The 20,470-nt window shown below is 40.1% G+C and overlaps 1 protein-coding gene across 10 annotated transcripts in view; it reads right to left on the bottom strand.

Moving 5' to 3' along the window:
• PRT6 (proteolysis 6) overlaps positions 1–20,470 on the bottom strand; it is a 79,096-nt gene that overhangs the window by 29,889 nt on the left and 28,737 nt on the right. For all 10 annotated transcript variants that reach the window (XM_088970823.1, XM_088970828.1, XM_088970824.1 and 7 more), the window contains exons 3-4: positions 6,256–7,517; positions 6,008–6,148 (exon numbers count right to left, since the gene is read on the bottom strand). In XM_088970823.1, the coding sequence (XP_088826949.1) occupies positions 6,008–6,148; positions 6,256–7,517 (1,403 nt within the window). The remainder of the gene's footprint in view (positions 1–6,007; positions 6,149–6,255; positions 7,518–20,470) is intronic.

Below are 20,470 nucleotides of genomic sequence, written 5' to 3' on the forward strand. Positions count from 1 at the left end.
TCTATCAGACATAGAACCTGCCCAATCAGCATCGGTGTATCCTTCTACCACCAGTTTTCCACCACTCCTGTACAGCAAACCACGACCAGGAGCTCCTTTCAAATACCTCACAATCCTTAGCACTGCATTCCAATGTGGGACCAAAGGTTTCTGCATGAACTGACTCACCACACTAACCGCAAATGAAATATCTGGTCGAGTAATGGTTAGATAGTTTAGTTTGCCTACAAGTCGTCGGTATCTGCCAGGGTCTTCAAATACTTCACCTATATCACTACTCAGCCTTGTATTTGTTTCCATAGGTGTCTCAGCCGGTTTAGTACCCAACAACCCTGTTTCTTCCGGTAAATCAAGTACATATTTCCTATGACACAAAATTCCATGCTTAGATCTTGCTACCTCTATGCCCAAAAAGTATTTCAACTTGCCAAGGTCCTTTGTCTGAAAGTGTTCCTTAAGAATGCCTTCAATCTGTTAATGCCCATTTTATCATTCCCAGTCACAACGATATCATCCACATACACCACCAATATTATTTTGCCTACCGAAGAGTCAAAGCTGAAGACTGAGTGATCAACTTGGCACTATTTCATACCAAACTTCTTGACCACCTACCAAACCATGCTCGAGGGGACTGTTTAAGTCCATAAATAGCCTTCTCAAGTCTGCATACCTTACCATCCTCCCCCTGAGCAACAAACCCTGGTGGTTGCTCCATGTAGACCTCCTCGAGCAAATCACCATGCAGAAAGGCATTTTTGATATCTAGCTGATGGAGAGGCCAATCATACATAGCTGCAAGGGAGATGATGACACGAACTGACCCTATCTTAGCAACCGGGGAGAATGTCTCTGTGTAGTCAATGCCATAGGTTTGGGAGTACCCTTTGGCAACCAGCCGCGCCTTCAGGCGCTCAACACTACCATCGGGCAAGTACTTAACACTATACACCCACTTACAACCGACAGCCTGCTTCCCAGGAGGAAGAGCGGTGAGATCCCAAGTGTGATTATGATGCAGAGCTGAGAGCTCTTCTTCCATAGCACGGCACACTCTGGAGAGGTAAGGGCTTCCTGGACATCCTTAGGAACAACCACGGAGGATAACAAAGATATGAATTGGCGATGGGAGGCGGAGAGGTGGGTAAGTGAAACAAAATTGGAAATAGGGTGAAGGGTGCAAGTACGTTTACCTTTCCGAAAGGCAATAGGAAGATCTAGGTCGGCGGCTGGTGTCGGAGCTAGAGCTGGATCTGTCGACGGTGATGAAGCTGGAGGAGCTGCAGCCAGTACACGCGGGCGATGTGTATACACGTGACGGATGGGTGGACGATCAACCGACGATGGCACCGGATGCAAGGACGTAGGCATGACTGGAACCAGAGGAGGTGGATCAGCCACAGGAAGAGGAAGAGGAGGTGGTTATGTGGAGGAAGCAGCAGTACCAGACCCCACGAAGAACGGAGTAGACTCGAAGAATGTAACATCAGCACATACCAAGGAACGACGAGAACTGGGATGATAACACTTGTACCCTTTCTGAGTTCAAAAATAGCCGAGGAGAAAGCGGAAACAGAGACATGTTGGGGAATAAGACACTAAAAGGAGAACGACCATCAAGGATAGACGTAGGCATCCAATTAATTAAGAAACAAGATGTGAGCATTGCATCGCTCCAAAAGGTTTTGGGAACATTCATGTGGTGCATAAGGGAGCATGCCGTTTCTACAAAATGGCGGTTCTTTCTCTCAGCAACCCCATTTTGTTGCGGAGTGTAGGTACATGAAGTTTGGTGTATAATGCCATGTTGGTCCAAGCATTCTTGAAAATATGAAGACAAGTATTCGCGACCATTATCAAAACGGAAAATTTTGATGTGAACGCCAAATTGATTGCGGATCTCAACATAAAATTTTTGGAAAATGGCAAATAATTCACTTCTTTCTTTCATTAAATAGAGCCACATCATTCTTGAACAGTCATCAACAAAAATAACAAAATATCGGTATTCATTATATGACATCACTTTATAAGGACCCCAAACATCTGAATGAATTAAAGAAAAAAGACTCGACACACGGTTATCGACCCTAGAACGAAAGGAAACATGATGGTGTTTCCCAAATTGACATGACTCACAATCTAAAACAGAAAGTTGACTCAATGAAGGGACTAAGGACTGCAACACTTCCAACGAAGAATGACCAAATCTACAATGCCACTAAAGAGGAGAAATGGATGACTGAAGGACCGTTGACGTTCGTCCACCACCATCAAGATAATACAGTCCACCGGCTTCATGCCCTCCACCAATCTTCACCCTCGTCTTGAGATCCTGAAAAACACACATAGAAGGGTAAAATGTGATGGAGCACTTAAGGGACTTGGTTAGCTTACTAACAGACATAAGATTAAATGGAAGCTTAGATACATATAAAACAGAGGATAGGGATACAGGATCTAGGTCAACATTACCAACACCACAGATAGATGATGTGGAGCTATTAGCAAGGGTAACAGATTGTGATGTTGAGCAATGAGTGAGAGATGAAAACACACCTGGAGCTCCCGTCATGTGATCGGAGGCTCTAGAATCAATAATCCAAACGTTGGGTGTGGATGCCAAACGAGCCGTACCTGAGTGTGCAAAGGAAGTTGTGTTCTGCTGCGACTTGGATTGAACAAACCTCTCATACTCATCCCAAGGAACACTCACCATCTCCTTGCCTGGACCATCTGAGAGAGTAGAAGGCATCGGGTCAGCTGACTGGTTCTCCTGTCTAGAGCTGAAACTAGTGTCACTAGTCATGGCATGGTTGGCCCACGTCGAGGGAGGACCATGTAAGTCATAGCAATAGTTAATTGTATGTCCATCCAAACCACAATGAGTACACTTCCGTGGACCCGATCCACGTCCTCTACCATGAGCTCCCCCTGAATCTCTGCCTCCAGTATGACCACCACCGCGGATATGTGTAGATCCACCACTACCACTCCTGCCAGGCTGGGTTCCTCGAGCCCCACCTCTGCCACCTCGACCTCTCGACACTACAAATGCTGATTTATCGAAGACATTAGAATCCATAGATCCAATGGAAGCCCTCTAAAGACGAGCAAACACCTCCTCTAAAGATGGAAGAGCAGATCCCCCTAGTATCTGGGCTCATACTGGTTCATACTTAGATTTCAGCCCCACCAGAAATCGTGTCACATCAAGCTGCTCTCGCTGTTGCTGTTGAACTTTGACATCAGAAGTGAGAGGATGATAGACATTTAACTCATTACAGATATTCCTCACACTGGTATAGTACTCCTCAAGGCTCTGATTTCCCTGTTGTAGACTGAAGTATTCCTGATACAGTTGATATACCCTAGTGGTATTATCCTGACCTGAATATAGTTTCTTAGCATGATCCCACACCTCTTTGACTGTGTCAAGAAACATGAAGTTCACACTGATTTTGGGTTCCATACTGTTCCACAACCATGTAATGATCTGTGCATCTTCCTGTTCCCAGTCTTCATACTCCTGAGAATTAGCAGGGGGTTTCTCCTCTCTTATATGCTTCACTTCTTCGCCTTCAGAAAAACCTCTACAGACTTGGCCCAAGGGACATAATTCTCTCCATTCAATTTAATGGAGGTCATTTGGACATTCAGGTAGTCAGTAGATATCATGACACTAGGTTTACTATCACTGTTATCTGCCATTGCCGAACTCCCTTATCACTGAATTCTGAGTACTACACACAGACACTTCACCGAAATCTGCACACTGATTTCAACAGTAATAAATGCTGAGAACTGCAACACCACAAACCCTACTCACCGAAATCTGCACACTGATTTCAGCGATATCAAATGCTGAAAATCACACTTGTAACACCACCAACCCTAATCCACAACTACAAGAAGTTTCACCATTAAGTAGACACTATTGCCCTTCAAATCACACACAAACTCGAATAAACCCTAGCATAAACCTTAGCATTCTGCAATCTGAAAACCCATCATGCAAACTGTACTACACCTCTCATGTATTCCATAACAGAAAATATGCATAAAAAAAAAAAACTTTACCTCATCGCCTGAAGGCCAACCACACGAAGGGCTGAGACACCAATGCACCACACGTACCAGCCCTAACTAGGGCTTAAAAACCACAGCAACCAATCGCCAACGACACAATCGGAGGCATAGGAACCTCCTAGGAAAGAGGGCGATCACTCCTTTTCGGCCCTTTTCCCAGTCTCCAACTCACAACTGAGAAACCAAAGAGAAACCCTAATTCGAATGCGCAGAAGACAGAATTCTAGCTAGTCTGATTTGTTGAACCTCGCTCTAATACCATGTTGAAGTTTGACCTACCCTAGGATTCTATCTTGTTTGTTGACTGTAAAGTAAAATAAACAGCAAGAAGTAGGAGAGGAAAGAAGAAGAAAGAAAAGAGAGGAAAGAGAGAAAGGCTGGTTCGAATTAGAGAAAAAAGTCATCCCTAGATTCGGCCAGACCTGTTATTATATTATTAACTTATTGGGAAAAGACTTAAGTGCCCTTCTTTAAGTAAGAGGCACTCGAACTAACATAACAATACACATCAACATTCTCAACAAGTACAAAGACCAAAATACCCCTTCACTAACACCACTAACAAATAGGAAAATGGTTTCATTTAGACCTAGCAAAAAGTTGACCCAATTCGCAAACCCGACCCAACCCAACCCGAAAAAATAGGGTTAGGGTCTTATATTTAGCTACCCGAATGTGAAAATGACCCAACCTGACCCAACCTGAAAAAAATTGGGTTGGATTGGGTTGGGTCATGGGTCAACCCGTTGACCCGATTATCAAGTCTAATTGGGATTATTTATGCATTGTTAGAAGTTTCCACTCTTTAATTTTTTCTATTTAGTCTTTACTTTTTATTGTTTACTCTTTAACTTGTTAAATGTTCAAGTTTTTTATTTTATATTTGGAATTTTAAGGTTAATTCTTTTAATTTTGACATTTTTCATGTAATTTTTCTTTATTTTTTGGGATGACCCGAATTGACCCATGGGTCAACCCTAACCCGAACATTTAGGGTTAGGGTCTACCATTTGATAACCCAATCCAAAACTCAACCCGAAGTACGTTGACCCAACCCGAACCCGACCCACCCAACCCAATTGCCAGGTCTAGTTTCAATTCTAGGTCAGTATTAAATTTTGCATTTCAGTTTCATCAATAACAAAAATACTTCTTATTTATTCGTTTAACATGGTAAGATATAATTTTAGAGATGTGCCTACATTTTTTGTAATTTTTATATTTTATTTATTTTTAAACATTTATTATTTGATTATGAGACCGTTGGTTGACCCATTTAACCCAAATAGTTGAACTATGTATTGCTGGATTTGAACATAGTTTTTGTATTGTTAAAATTATTAGATATAGATTTAATTAGTAGAATTTATTGGTGAGAAGCAAAAATACTTCAAATAAAGATTCTAAGATTCTAAAGAGGGAAAATGGGAGTTAAGTTAGTCAACAACTTAATGAGAGGGAATTGAATGAAGTGAGAAGTAACAGCTTAAATTACATTTTCTGCCCTCACAGTTGGAGGACCAACTTCAAAAGCAGAGGTATTCTAGTAAAAAAAGTTCACTAAGCTCATTTATTTAATATACAATAAATAATATGATTTAATGGGGGGAAGGGAGTTAATACCTTAAATATAGGACTTAATAAGAGGGAATGGATTGAATTTAATATAAGTAGTTCAAATTATGTCTTTGCCCTTATAAAAAAGAGGGACCAAATTCAACAATAAGGGTATTTTAGTCAAGAAAAAATCTAGAATCTAGACCTAATTTCCACTTTTAATAGTAGCATATATTAGTGATGTTGTGTACATATTGTTCCCAAATCTGTCATTAAATTTTCCAAAAATGCATGTATCAACCACACATAATTGTAACATATGCATTTAACATATATGGAAGAAGTTGGTCATGGCACATACTCATTAGACCGTTCCAAATTTAGAGAAAGATAGCTTGATAAACCAAAGCGCTCCAGAATTCTTTTAACATATGGGTCTGGTGGAGCTAATGCAGCACAACATTGCAATAGAAATAGATCAAGTTCTAAACCCTGCTCAGACCTGTAAAACAGAACTAAGGAAGTCAACATCAGAAGATCAACACCATACAAGAAACACTAACCAACCAATTCATACTCTGTTTCAAAAGAAAACAGCATTTGACATACCACCGAACCGAATTATACCAATCAAAGCTGAGCATTGCAGCATCCCCATTCTTCCGCCACATTCCAGCACACACCTGAGCACAAAATACTCTTATCCGTAGAGGATGCTCCATTATAACGGCCGAAAATCCATATGGGTGGCAGCCTCCAAGAAAATGTCCAAAGAAATCATGATCAGGTCTAGGCAATTGAAAAATATTACTAGCATTGGCATTGTCCTGATCTCTGGATTCACCATAGCATTTTCTCAATGCCTTTTGTATCAGCAAAGAAAGCAATCGATGAAGAGGGATGTGAGCAGTTACATCCTGTGAACTAACATCATAAACTATATCAGGCCAATCTGACAAACTCAACACATGTAAAGATTCCAATTCCATGGTATGGTCTGCCTCCAAAATATCTTCATCAATGTCCCTCCCTGAACTGGAATTTTCAGGATCCCTTTCACTAGTGTCCATCATGTCATGTCCTTGGACTCCAGCTTGTTCATTCTCCCGATCAACACTTCTAGGAAAACCACTATAAAAAGGAGAAGAGTTATGCCTAGCATAGATTTCACTTGAAGTAGTAAATCTGTCTCTGTATGTAGGTGTCCGGTAGAAGATATTTTTGCCCTTTCTAATCCTAGAAAATGTTTTCCTCAAGGATAAGAGACTGCTACCAGTACAAGTTTCAGTGTCTGGAGACAAAGAACTAAGATAACTCCCTGATCTAACACCATGTCTCAACCAATTTTCAATAGCCTTCAGACACTCGAATGTTAACCAAGATACAGGAGGTGGAACTGAAATAAGGCTACCAGTATCAACTTTTACTTTGCCCCATTTTAACATCTGATCCATTGTACTATTTCTTCCCGTTGTACTACACACAGAACTTTCTTGTGACAGTCCTACTTTTGGATGCTGTACACCATCATTGTCATCCAAATCTTCTTTATTCATGTAAGAGAGAGGTCTATCCATTTCCCTGGCATCATCAGAAAATGCCCCTGCAACAAACAGTGAATGTATATTTGCAATTGAGTGTCCCAACACAAAAGGCAGATTGACATTCTCATTTTCTTCTTCTATATGAAGGCCTGTCACTCTCTTCTGAGGATTCATCCCTTGCACAAAAGCCAAAAGTTTCATCCAAGTTGTTAAAACATCTGGCTTCTCACGAGTTATATACTTGGGAACTTCATTATGGTTCATGACATAGCGTGTATCTTCAACCAAACGGAAAGTTGTCTCATGCAAATTCGCCCATTGGCTGACCTACAAAATAATAATAATAATAATAATAATAATAACAACAACAACAACCAACTGCTTTCCCTATCAAGTGATAGTTCAGGTGTAAAACTACAATAAATGTAGAACCATCAGACATGCATTCAGAAGCAAAAAAGAAGACTCCCATCTATTTTAAGTACACAAAAAAAGAGAAGCCCAGTGCACAAGGCTCCCACCAATGTGGGGTCTGGGAAGGAACAGATGTACACAGCCTTACTACTGCAGATACACAGAGACCGCTTCCAAGATTTGAACCCTGGACACCCAGGTCACAATGGAGCAACCAAACCATTGCACCAAGGCCCACCCACATCTAGTTGAAGTACATAAACAGGGCAAATGACAACAATAACATACAAAGTCACAAAAACAAGGATGAATACCAAGGGCTGGTGTTTTCCCCAGGACAACTAATGCACACCATGGAACAAAAGAATAATAAGATGAGAAACAGTCAGACCACCCCTTGTAAATAAATTTATAAAAGTAGCACATTCCATGCATGAGCAATATACATGATCAAAGTGTGGTCATTTTCCATGTAAGTAATACAAATTTTCTAAATAGTGAATTAAACAAAATATAAGTATAAACAAAGAAAGAATTACAAATTTATAAAAGTAGCACATTCCTTGCAAAGTTTTTTTCTTCTTTTGGGTTGGAGGTTTGGGGGGAGGTAGGATTTACCTTGTGAAGTCTACAAAGTATCATTAGTCAATAGTGACATGGGAATGTGATTGATCACAGTATCATAAAACTGATTACAACACCGCCACCAAAATTGTGGTTAGTATGAAGCTAAATTCATCATCATCATCCAAGCATCATCCTAACTATATGGGATTGGCTACATGAATCCTGTTCTGCCATTTCATTCTATAATCTATTCAGTGTCATGTCCATTGTTAAACTAAAGAGCAGCCTGTGCACGAGGGTCCCGCCAATGCAGAATCTTTTGAGGGACAGATATACACAGCCTTGCCCCTGCATGTACAGAGGCTGTTTCCAAGATATAAACCTTTATCACCCAGGTTGCAATGGAGCAACCCAACCATTGGGCCAAGGCCCACCCTCATATCCATTGTTAAACTATGGGCCCGTAAGTCATTTCTTACTACTTCAACCCCTCTCCATTTCTGGACTGCCCCCAGCTCTTTTAGCCCCTTCAACATGCAACAGACCACTTCTTAATGGTGCTGTAGGTCTTGTTCGGTATCCAAACCTTCAAAGACAATTACTCTATAGAGAGATGAAGTGTGTCAATCTAATTGAAAGAACACAAAAACGGAGGATAAAACCTGTTTAATCAGATACAGGATAGTGGAAGGAACATGCAGATAGCAAATTCATGGTAAAATCTTGCTACTGTTCAATTTTCAGGAATCAGGAGAACAAATTCCCTCGAAAAGAATTTGGGGGAACACAATAGCACCAAGGGCAGGAGCATATAGTTGGTTTCTGTCATTAGCCAATATAATGACAACTAATTATTTACAATCAGGAGAATTCCCCCTGACAAGCTTTTGTTTAGTGTGCAGGATAGTTCAGGGGGATATGCTGCATCTTACTTATAATTATAAAAGAATGCTATGTACAATGAAAGTTGGCCCTTTTGTTAGACTAGCCGCAACTACCTAACACCAAACATGTCAATTTACATTCAACACTAGGTGATGATGATCCCCCTCAAACAAGAGTTCCTTGTTTACTCCTTTCTTTGTTAATGAATCAACCATACCACTTTCTGATTTATAGAGCCAAAGAAAGGTATCATCCAGTTCCCTTGCTATTTGTTATATTTCCTGCAATATGTGCAAATGTTACCAAGTTCCTTGGCCAGTGCTGCATTAATTTATCCATTGCAGTGTGACTGGATCTGTGTGTGTGCTTTCTTTTTTTCCAGCTATTTACAATGTGTGGTCCCACTTTGCCAATTAAACTGATGATGATGGTAAAAAGTAAAGATAGTTTAAAACACAATTCCTTTTTGCAGTATGTTGGGCTTGGGGTATATTGAAGGAAAGAAATAGAAGAACTTTTTTTAGAGGAAAAATATAACAAAAGAAGGCTAGTTGTTCTCTTTGCTCATTGATGCTGGACCAGCTAACTTTTCACCTTGAGTTCGAAGTTTTTGGAAGATTGTAATTAACTGATAATTTTTTGTCAATTATGATTATGGTATCTAAGGAGAGTTTAATCCTTTCATATTAGCAAGCTGTAAAAAGTTGTTCTATATTTCCACGACATGTTTCCATTTCCACAGGTATAGACATGAAACATTACTGGAACTTATTCCCCTAAAACGTGCCTAGGCACACAGGTGAAGCACATTTCAGGGCCTACACCTCACCTAGGCCCAGGCACAGCCCCTTTATAAAGGTGTGTGCCAGGTGCACTTGCCCCTCAGCCCAGGCATGTGCCCTTTTTTTTGATAATTGAATTAGATTTTATTATCAAAAGATAAAGACTGATACAAGCATACCAACAGGAGCCCGAGATGCAGCCACACCCTTATACAAATAAAGCTGAAAACTGAAAATTACAACACAACCCAGAAAAGAGTATCCCTGGCAGCCCCTTGTTTGGCTAAAAATCTGCCATTGCATTAGCCAATCTGTTCACCCATTGTATCCTAATTGTCATATGCAATGTCAACTACTTGACTTTCTTGAGCAGATCCCTATACTTCCCCAGTAACAGAATCTGCATCACTATGCTTCACAAGACAGAGCCTTCCTCATCATTTCTCAAGACCCCACCTACTCCTGATAAGCCAGGATGACCCTGACTGCTCCCATCAAAATTCAACTTTATAAACCCTTCCAACCAGTAAGGAACTTATTTCTTCCTATAAAGCTATTTGCCACTTCCAACCAGTTCCTTAAGAGGTCATCAAAGGTAATAAAAAAAAAAAAAAAAAACTGAAAGGCATGTGCCTTCTTTATTTTCTGCACTTTTTATGTTTTTTAAGCATGTGGTGGCTGGGCCGGAGTCTACAATCCCGACCACTGACCAAGCCCCTTGAGGCAAGCACAAACAAGTCCCCCTATTTGCCAATGTTGTTCATTCATTCATCCTAATAAGATATTATAAAAGACAATTAAAATTATAAAATCAGTTTTTGTAGGGATTAAGAATTTAAGACCCTAACATGGACTTTGTTAGGCTCATAGGTTGGCCTCAAGGGTCTTGGTACAAAGGTAGCTTGTAGAATTAGGAATAAAAATGTTTAACATCATATTGGTTATTTTAAGTAATGCAATTGAGGAAGATATAAAGAAGTTGAAAGTTTGACATGCTTGAGCATGTTTTATATGTTATGTTTATCTATTTTAATTTGGATAATAGGCTTTTCAAAACATTTAGTTTAAATATAAAGCTAGAGATGCAAATGGATCGGATCATATTCGAATCAGGGTATATCCAAATCCAATCCAATAGCACATATCCGAGGTCTATCCGATCCAAATTCATTAAGGATGTTGGATATCCGGATCTGATCCAATTCAATTTGAATTAAGAAAAGGTTAATAAATCATTAAAATAAAAATTAAAAAAAAAAACATAAAAGTTTTAGACAAAGAAAAATAAAAAGCAACAAGTATTTTTTAACTATTTTCATCATATTCATACAATTACTTTTATAAAAAATTACAAAAAATGCAATTTAAACATATTTATAAAAAAATTATTAATATATGCATGCCTTTTTATAAGTAAATATGTTTATAAATATATACATATATATTGGTTGGGTCAGATTGGCTAGGTGTGATCCGATCTAAAAATTCAATTGAGGGTTATCTGAATCCGACAAAATAGAATCAGATCATGATCTGATCCATTTGCACCCCTAATTAAAGCTTTCTTTTTTAATTAATACCATTTACAATATTTTTAACTTATTTTGAATTTTTTATTTTTTATCCAATTTGTGCATTTTTTTTATTTTGTGCCTTGCTTCAAGAAGGTGCACGCCTCGCCTTGCACCTTGGATGAAAATTTCCCTTTGTACTTTTTTTTTGCCTTGCGCTTTTAAAACCCTGGGTGATCTGCAAATTCCCTAAAATGATCATTTCCAATACCCTGGATTAATTCCCATGGTGAAGGGAAGATTAAAAAGGATGTTGCCAAGAATTAGATTAAGGTAAATAAGCAGATATCTACATCTGAAGTTAGTTTTGATCCATGTATGCAAATTGGATTGAAAAATATTTTTTTCAAGATGAAGTATTAAATTGTATTAGAAGTGATAACCAAATACATCATCCCATGTACAATATTGTATGGAATCATGTGTTGAACAATAAAGAAGCCCGTGGAGAGGCGCTGGAGCTGCAGCCTCTCTCAACTGATTTCAAGGAAACTAGAAAGAAAAAACAACCATTACAGCTGAGCCCAAAACAAATCTTCCCTATTTTCCCATTGCTTAGCTAACCCGTCAGCCAAAGCATTTGCTGATCTCTCCACCCATTGTGCGACATATTCCTTGTCAGCCACTTGAATTTTTTGACTTCATTCCTGTAGCACCACATAGTATCCTCAGGGTTCTTCAACCACCCCACCACCACCTTGGAATCCCCTTCAAAAATAAGCTGTCCTACACCTAGTTGATTTGCAAATTGCACTCCTTGTAGGGCTGCTAACAGTTCAGATTTGACTGAGTCCCCAAATCCCAGCACGCCTGAATAGAGAAGTACAATCTCTCCAGCCTCGTTTCTCAGCAACCCCTCCCCCATTCCAGAGCGCCCCGGATTGCCCTGACTGCTCCCATCAAAATTCAGCTTCAATGAGCCTCCAGGCAGTGGAATCCAACTTGTAACTGCCTTCATCTTCCTAGAAGATCATCTTGCTACTGCTAACCAATTTCTCCATAAGTCTGAATAGGAAAATTGATGGAAAAGTTCTTAAGCCTTTACCCAATGAATTACCCTATTCAGCACACAATCCTTCAGATCTTGGCTGCTCCTCTCCCTATCTTGGAATTCTAGCATTCCTTTCTTCCTAGATTGCCCATATCAAGGCTGCTCTAGCGCATCTCCACATAACTCTCCCTCTTTTTTGGGGCCAATTGAAGGTAGAAGGGTTAAAGATCATACATACTTCTGCTGCATGTTACACCTGCACCCAAACAACAAAAAAATCCAGACCCATAATTTTGCAGAAAAAGGGAAAGACATCAGTAGGTGGTAACAATCCTCGCCGTGAGCTCACAAAGATTACACCAGTTGGGTGAAATACAAAGGAAAGGTCTTCTCATTTCTAGGTTATCGAGGGTGTCACTTTCCCATGAAACACTTCCCAACAAAAAGCCATTATCTTAGGGGGAACCGGCCTACACCAAATTTCCTTTGAAAAAAGACAAAAAAAAAAAAAAAACTGTTTAGAGGAAAACTGACCAGGGACTTAAAAAAAGAAGCACAAGAGAAGGTCCCTTTGGATCAAGGAAGCCAAATTCTACTGTCTGGCTTAGAAGGATCCAAACAAACTTGATTCAAGAGACAGATCAGATTAGAGAGAGAATTAATTTCCTCATCCCTTAACCCCCTGTGAAAGCCAAAATCCCAATTCAGAGCCAAAGGGGTTCCCCCATATGTGATAAAAGTATGAGAAGACCTCACATTTACAAGGAGAAGGAGAAAATTGAAGGATAGAAGTCCTTTGAAGGGGTATTTCCAATCCAAATATCCCCCAGAACCGAACAATGTTTCCAGAACACTATGAGTGGCTTTCCAAGGTGTTGTCAAAGTAGCCCACCTAGATACACCAACAACCCACTCGTTCTCTAAACTGCCATGAATGCTTACCACCACTTCACACCATAATCTCCCTCTCTCAAGACAATCTGTGATAGCCTTAACCTCCCTATCCTCCAAATTGATGCCTACTATAAAACTCTTTTCCATATTTATTTTCAAATTGGAAATTATTTCAAAGCATCTAATCAACTCTTTTAGGTTTGCTACCTTCTCACTGGCATCCCCATCACAGAAAATCATCAGATCATCTGCAAACTGAAGATGGGTGACTGGGATCCAACTTCTACCTATCCTCCAACCCTCATAAAATCTTCCCTTATAAACTGAAGATGGCTGAAGACAAACATTTTCTTCTACTTCTCTAAAAGCCCTTCTTCCAAAATCCTCTCCCCCGCCCAAAAAAAAAAAAAAAGAAAAAACAATCCCAAGCTTTACATACTTCCAACTCCTGGTTCACCAGAGTCTCCAAGTCAGCAACTTTTTCAACTTCATGGGTTTCATAAATCATCACTTCCTCTTCAATTGAATCCCCATTTTCTTCTTCTTCCTCTCCGCACTCCTCTTTGTCCTTCATAGGTTTAGTTCTATGCATTCTCTTTCTTTTATACACCTTTTTGACCCATTGATCTTAGCACCTCCTCCTTCGCTTCCTTATTTTTATGAATAACAGTAAATTTTATTAATACATAATCTGATTTAGAGTTGTGAATTCATACAACATCCCAAGGAGAGGCACGAGCTGCAGCCCCTCCTTGAATCTTACAAGTAAACTAGGAAAGAAATACAGGAATCACAGCTGAGCCCAGAACAATTCTTCCCTATTTACCCCTTGCTTGGCTAATACATCGGACAAAGTATTTGCTGATCTCCCCACCCACAGTAAAGAGGCCAACATATCCCTTGTCAACCAACTGAATTTCTACATTTCGCTCTTGTAGCGCCATATAGCATCTTCAGGATTTTTCAACCAGCCCACCACCACTTTGGAATCCCCTTCAATTATTAGACGCTGTACCCCCATCTGGTTTGCAAATTGCACCCCTTGTACAACAGCTAATAGCTTTGCCCTGATAAACTCCTAAGGGACCCGAGTAGAGCAACATAATCTCTCCCTTCTAATTTCTCAAGACACCCCCCATTGCGGATAATCCTGGATTACCCATGCTACTTCCATCGAAGTTCAGCTTCAATGAACTTTCAGATGGAGGAGACCAGCTTGTAATTGACTTGTCCTTGAAGGGTGAACACCTCACTACTGCTGAACAGTTTCTCCAAAGGTCATTAAAAGAAAATTGATGAAAGCTTTCCAAAGTCTTCAGCCAAAGTGTTGCCCTATGCAACACACAATCTTTCAATTCCTGACTGCTCCTTTCCTTTTCCTTCGATTCCTTCCTTTCCTATCCCTAGCCCATCTCTTTCCTTTTTCTCCCCAAGGCTCGCTGTATCACCATTACCCCCTTTGTACCCCCTAAAATATTTAAATTTTCAATTTCAACCTTCTTAAATCCCTCCACCTTACCTTTTTCCCGACATCCCCCTTCGGATTCTCGATCATCACATTCTCCAAACTTCCTCCCCCTTTATCTTCTTCTTCCTCCATAATAACCTCTCCATCTAGTTCCTTGAAAAACTTTCCCCCCTTTATAGAATAGCATCCCCTCGCTTCGGTTGATTACCTTGAACTGAACCGTCCTCCAACTAATCAAGGGCTCTTTCCCCAATACTAGCAATATTGGAGACAACAACGCTCACCACATCATGCAGCTCCTCCACAACCAAGCTTTCACCTTCCAAAGATCGCCCATCTTCCATCGTCTTGCTCGACCCCATCTGATCTTCATGTGATCCTTTCAAATTCGTCTTCTCTTCCTCATAAGTAAATTGTCTTATACCACGCAAATTCATTTGAGTACGTTGAAGAAATATAGATCACCTTCCTTACGTACCTTTCCTTTTTCTGAATTCCACTCTCAACCTTTTCTACCACCGCCAACACCTGAGGAGAAGACAAACCCCTCTTAAGGCTCACAATTCATCTATCATCATATGTGACCCAACAAATTAATCCCCCCTTAAGCCCACTCATGTGACCCATAAAAGGATCACATAAAACAAGTTGACCCGCTAAATTAGCCTGGTTGCCTTGCACCGGTTCAAAAAACCTAATAATTTTTCTATTAATCCTGGTTTCCTCTCCACATTTCGATGTCACATCTCCCTCATTACTCTTGCCAGCAAATTGCCTCAACACTCTCATGTGCCTCTTTCCTTTCCCTATAAATTTTCACTTTGGAACTGCACCCACTTTTTCTATTCGACCTATCCCTTGACCTTCCATTTCCTTAAGACTTCCATGCATGTTTGAGTTCGCCAAAGGCATCCTGCCAGGTAGCATCTTGTTCTCCGCCATCTCATCTTCCTCCCTAAAACCCTCCCTCCAAAAACCAACTTCCTTGGAGGTTAACAGCCAAATCGGGAACCACCTACCATTGCAAGCAAATCAATTTTTCGTAGCTTCATTTTTCAACTCCATTAAACATTGTCGCAAAATGTACATCCTACAAGAAGTTACCTGTTAATCAACTACCACATAAGGCTACAATAGACACAAAGATTTCTAGTCTCCAAGGATGAAAAAGCAGACAATGGACTCTCACAACCACGCCATCCATAATCTTTGAGATTTTTTGCATTAGTTCTTGGGCACCAATTAGAAACCAATAGTCAAACCTGCCCTAGACTGAATTGAAATCGCCGCCATGTCCAGAATGAGATCATCCTCCACAAGATCAATCAAAGCCTTATTCTTCTCAAATGGAGTTAAAATCAGTGATCCTATTAACCTTATATCTCTACTACTAATGCATCCAAGTACGCTCCAATCTTCAACTTTAAGTTTTGCCTCTACCACCAACTTCTTCCCCCAGTTCTCCATCAGTTGATTGAAAACTACTTTTTGCCTTGTCAAAACCAAAAGTTCTCCACTATTGGCCTTAAAACTTCTAGGCAAAGCCATAACTTCACTATTTCCTACTATCAAATCCTCTGCCCTTTAACAATAGGAGCCTTCTCTTCTGTGAATTCTACAAAACTCTTAAGAATCTTGTTAACAGCCTTCCACCCTAAATAATTAGATATGGCTCCCTCACTGTTGTTCCACTAGTACATTTGTAGTCATAGTGGTGTTGGTCAATGGTAAGGGGATTGGCACCAAGGCGGTTTGCCTAAAAGATGGCAAATGGCATGTCGTGGGGTAACCAGAGGTTATAGAGGAGAAAGGCTTTCAAATCTCAGATCAGAAACCTAAGAAAGACTAAGGCAAGAAGAGTCTCTGAGAGCCAGAAAGTTGTAATTGTCTTATGTACCTCTTTGGCGGTCCCCTATTTATAGTTTTCCTAAGGGCCTTTTCCTTCCAAAAAAGTTCATTCTAAACTTGCTTCTAGAAGGTTAACCCCATTTGCACCATCTGTACTAGTTAGGGCGCCACCACTTGTCCCTTTAAGGTCTCACTACTTGGGTTCTCACCCTTCCTGATGCGCCCACGTGAGATCACAGGCCATGACACCCCTTACTTGATTTGGATGTGGACGTATTCTAATGATGTGTGATATGGCCAATTATTGACCTGAGGGTCTACAATTTGTATTCCTAGCAGAGTGTTCTATTGATAAATTAAATATTATGTATTTTTTTAAGATAAATTAAAATAAACTTTATTAGAGAAAAAAGGAAAAGGAGATTACAACAGGGTGACAAGGATACTAGCAGACCAGCCCTAACAAAGCCCCTAAAAACAGATAAAAACCTACAGACATACCAAAGCACTTAAGAAACAAACCATATCCAAATACTAGTATCACAACAAAATCATAGAGGTCCCTACCACGAACCCCAACAATAGACTAAAAATCCCAAAAACCCAAATCCTGCCAAACATCCTAAAACCAAACAATCCAACTGATGAAAGGCTCAACTTAAACTTTATCCATTTCCTCATTATGCCCCCTGTCTAATCTAGAAATCTCATCTTGTCTGGGTAACTTTCTTTATCTTTCTCCCTTTCTTTTTTAATCTTGCTCCATATATTCCCAACTTCAATCTGGCAAAAACATTTGAAGATTGTCTCTTTTGATTGGTTTTCTGTTTTCTACATCTTCTTACAGCATTAGAGCATTTCTCCACCCTTGTAGAAACCTCCCTTTGAGCATTAATTCTTTCTAACTCAAATATGGCGTTATTCTCAAACAATTGTTCAGCACTTAGGTCTTCTCTACAACTCCCCTCCTCTACATCTCCAACCATCATTAAGCTCCAATTTCCTTAGTTGTCCCTGAACCAGAATCAGCCGCCCCCTTAATCTTCTCTTTCGTCTAGAAGCTATTCTCTTCCACCTGCCTAAAAGCTTCCTTTGCGTAATCCCCCTGCAAGAAGAATAAACCCAACAAATTACTGACCTTCACCACTGTGTTCACCACCCTTTACATATTTGCAGATTTCTCTACTTCGTGAGTCTCATCAATGGCTACTTCTTCCTCCTTTATACCCATTTCTCCATTCTCTTCATCTGATCCTGCATCCTCTTACAAAGGTCCGGTTCTATACGTTTGCTTCCTTATATAAACTCTTGATAATGACATTTTCTTTTCTCTATCCTCTCCATCGATGGTCTAGACTTCTTCCCTAAAGACCTGGAGGCCACCATTTTCCACCTCAGGCCCTGTTTGAACTTCATCCCTCTCTCCCCTCCATGTACATTCTCCCCCAAGTTGTTCTCCCTTCCGCCCTCTTTTTTTAGATTCAATCTCTTCCAATATCTTAAAGTCATCTTCTCCAGAATTATCATCATTTTTTGTGAAACTTCTCCCATCTGAGTCCACTCCATGACCTTGGAATCCAATATTCCAACACAGCATCCCTTTTTTGGTATCTCCCTCACACCTAGTTCAATCTCATCGAAGAAAGCCAAAGTTTGTAAGCCTAAAGTATTGAAGCAGTCATCTAAACTTTCATTGTTATAGGGAGGCTTCTTAGCTCCATCGTTTTCAAGATTAAGAGGAGACTCGTCAGGATTATCCTACTAGTTGTTAAAAGGCCCTTGAAACCCACCTAGTTCAGGCCACTCATCCCTGGGGTTGGGATCTGAACTGCTCTATTTTCTCGGTTCAAAGTCTAGCCTAATTGGGTCAAAAACAAGGATGGCATTATACTAAACACCCCCTTTTGTTTCTCGTGCTCAATGTCCCCTTTCCCAAAAACATTTAAATATTGGAACCTTCCTGAAGAGTGAGCATTATTCGACCCTCACTTCGCCCCTTCTTCTTCCAAACCTATCGCATTAAACGAGTGTCTATCTTCCAATCTTTGCCTGCCACGTGGTCTGCACCCTATCTCATCAGCTTCATCTTCAACCTCTCGCCCTTCCCCCACAGCGACGTGTTCCGACGCAATCCAAATCTTCGTCCAAACTATTGGGAATTCTCCCTATATTTTCCTTGTACAAATCAAAGAGATTTTAACAACAAATAGCAAGCGTGCAATAATGAAACAGACAATCAAACGCAAAGCAAGCAACAATAGTAGACACCAAGATTTACATGGAAGACCCCTCAATGTAAGGGTAAAAACACCGGGACCGAAATCCAAATCATCCACTATCAACAATAATAATGAGTACAATGTTTTTCTATCTAGTCACAACTAGATGATGAACATCAAGAAAGCTCTTGGATTCCAACAACAAAGCATCAACAAAAAATGGATAACAAATAAGAAATCTCTCACCAAGAGTGGAAGCACATCAAGGAAGCAAGAAGAGATGCTGAAAAATGGATTTGTCTTCTTCGTTTCAGCCCTTGTAAATCTCCTTCTTCTTCCCAAAAAATCTTTCTTCTCAAGACCCTTTTCTTTCTCTAATATTTTCTCTTAGAGAGTTGTTAGAGTTGAGAGAGTAGTGAGTAAGCTATTCCAATTCCTTGTTTAGCCAAGGACGTGTTGGCTTGCCTTGCAATCTAATGCAAAAAAGTCTTTTTACTTTCCAACCCCTTTTTCTTCTTTTTTGTCTTTTTCTTCTTTCTTTTTTTTTCTTCTCTTATTAGTGGGTCCCACCTCATAAGGAGGGAACCCCAACACAAACTCCATCTGAGAAGACATCAATAGATCAAAGGTCTTCATTTGGAAATTTCCATCACTACGTAGCAAAGATTTGAGATGTTACAGGATATGAACATCCCTCCTATCACCGTTACTACCTTCTCCAGCATGGGTTTTCCAAAGATTAAAAGGGAGCACAATCAATCTGATAGCAAAATCTTTATCATGAAATACTTTGTTGTTACAGGTGGCAGTCCATTTCTTCACCAAAATGACGCCTTACTCAATTTCCTAACCTATCAAAATCCATTGTTTTTTCATCAACACGCAAGATTGCTCGTCTTCTATCAAAAGGGAATATAATAACTCCTTCCATTTGAAGTTTCTTTTTCAGACTATTCAGAATAAATCCCCAATCCGTAAACTCCCTTCTTGCTTCCAAGATCCTTCTTTCCCACCCATCTTCATTTCCTTCCAACATCAACCTTTGCACTTTGTTAATGCAAGTTGCACTTACTTCTTGTTCCTACCTCTTTAACTTTATTACTTTGGCAGACTTCTCCCCTGGATAAATTGTCTTCCTTCAACATCAGATATTCATGCTACATATAAGTGAGCAAACTCTAACCCATCCCCTATTTTCCTTTTGGAAAACAAACCATTTTTCTATTACCTCCAAAAACTCGATAACAGCCACAAGCCAGCCCTTTTGGTTATATCTCAATGCTGCCTGGAGGACAGATGGGATAATTTGGGACGTCGGAGGGAGAGGAGTTGATCAATACACCGTTTTAGGAGAAGGCGATCCACATCTTACATGTCCCCTACGGAGGTGCTAATCTCGAGGCAACTAATTTCAGAGGAACCCGAGAGGACTAATCACGTGGCAACGAAAGCAAGAGGGATAAGCAAAATGCAAAGGGCGTATAGAGGGTCAGACACACAGGGGGAATCCTCTTGAGAAAGAGGGGAGAGACATTAGTGTGGGAGTCCAAACATCAGGCCGGATCTGGTCGGACCAAGTCTAAGCCAAGTTGGAATCGCTTCCTGTGAGTAGACTAGTGTCTAGTTGGATTGCGGGAAGGA

The sequence above is a fragment of the Nelumbo lutea genome, chromosome 2, assembly GCF_056320005.1.
Source record: "Nelumbo lutea isolate HS-2025 chromosome 2, American lotus-T2T, whole genome shotgun sequence".
In the NCBI taxonomy this organism is placed as follows: domain Eukaryota; kingdom Viridiplantae; phylum Streptophyta; class Magnoliopsida; order Proteales; family Nelumbonaceae; genus Nelumbo; species Nelumbo lutea.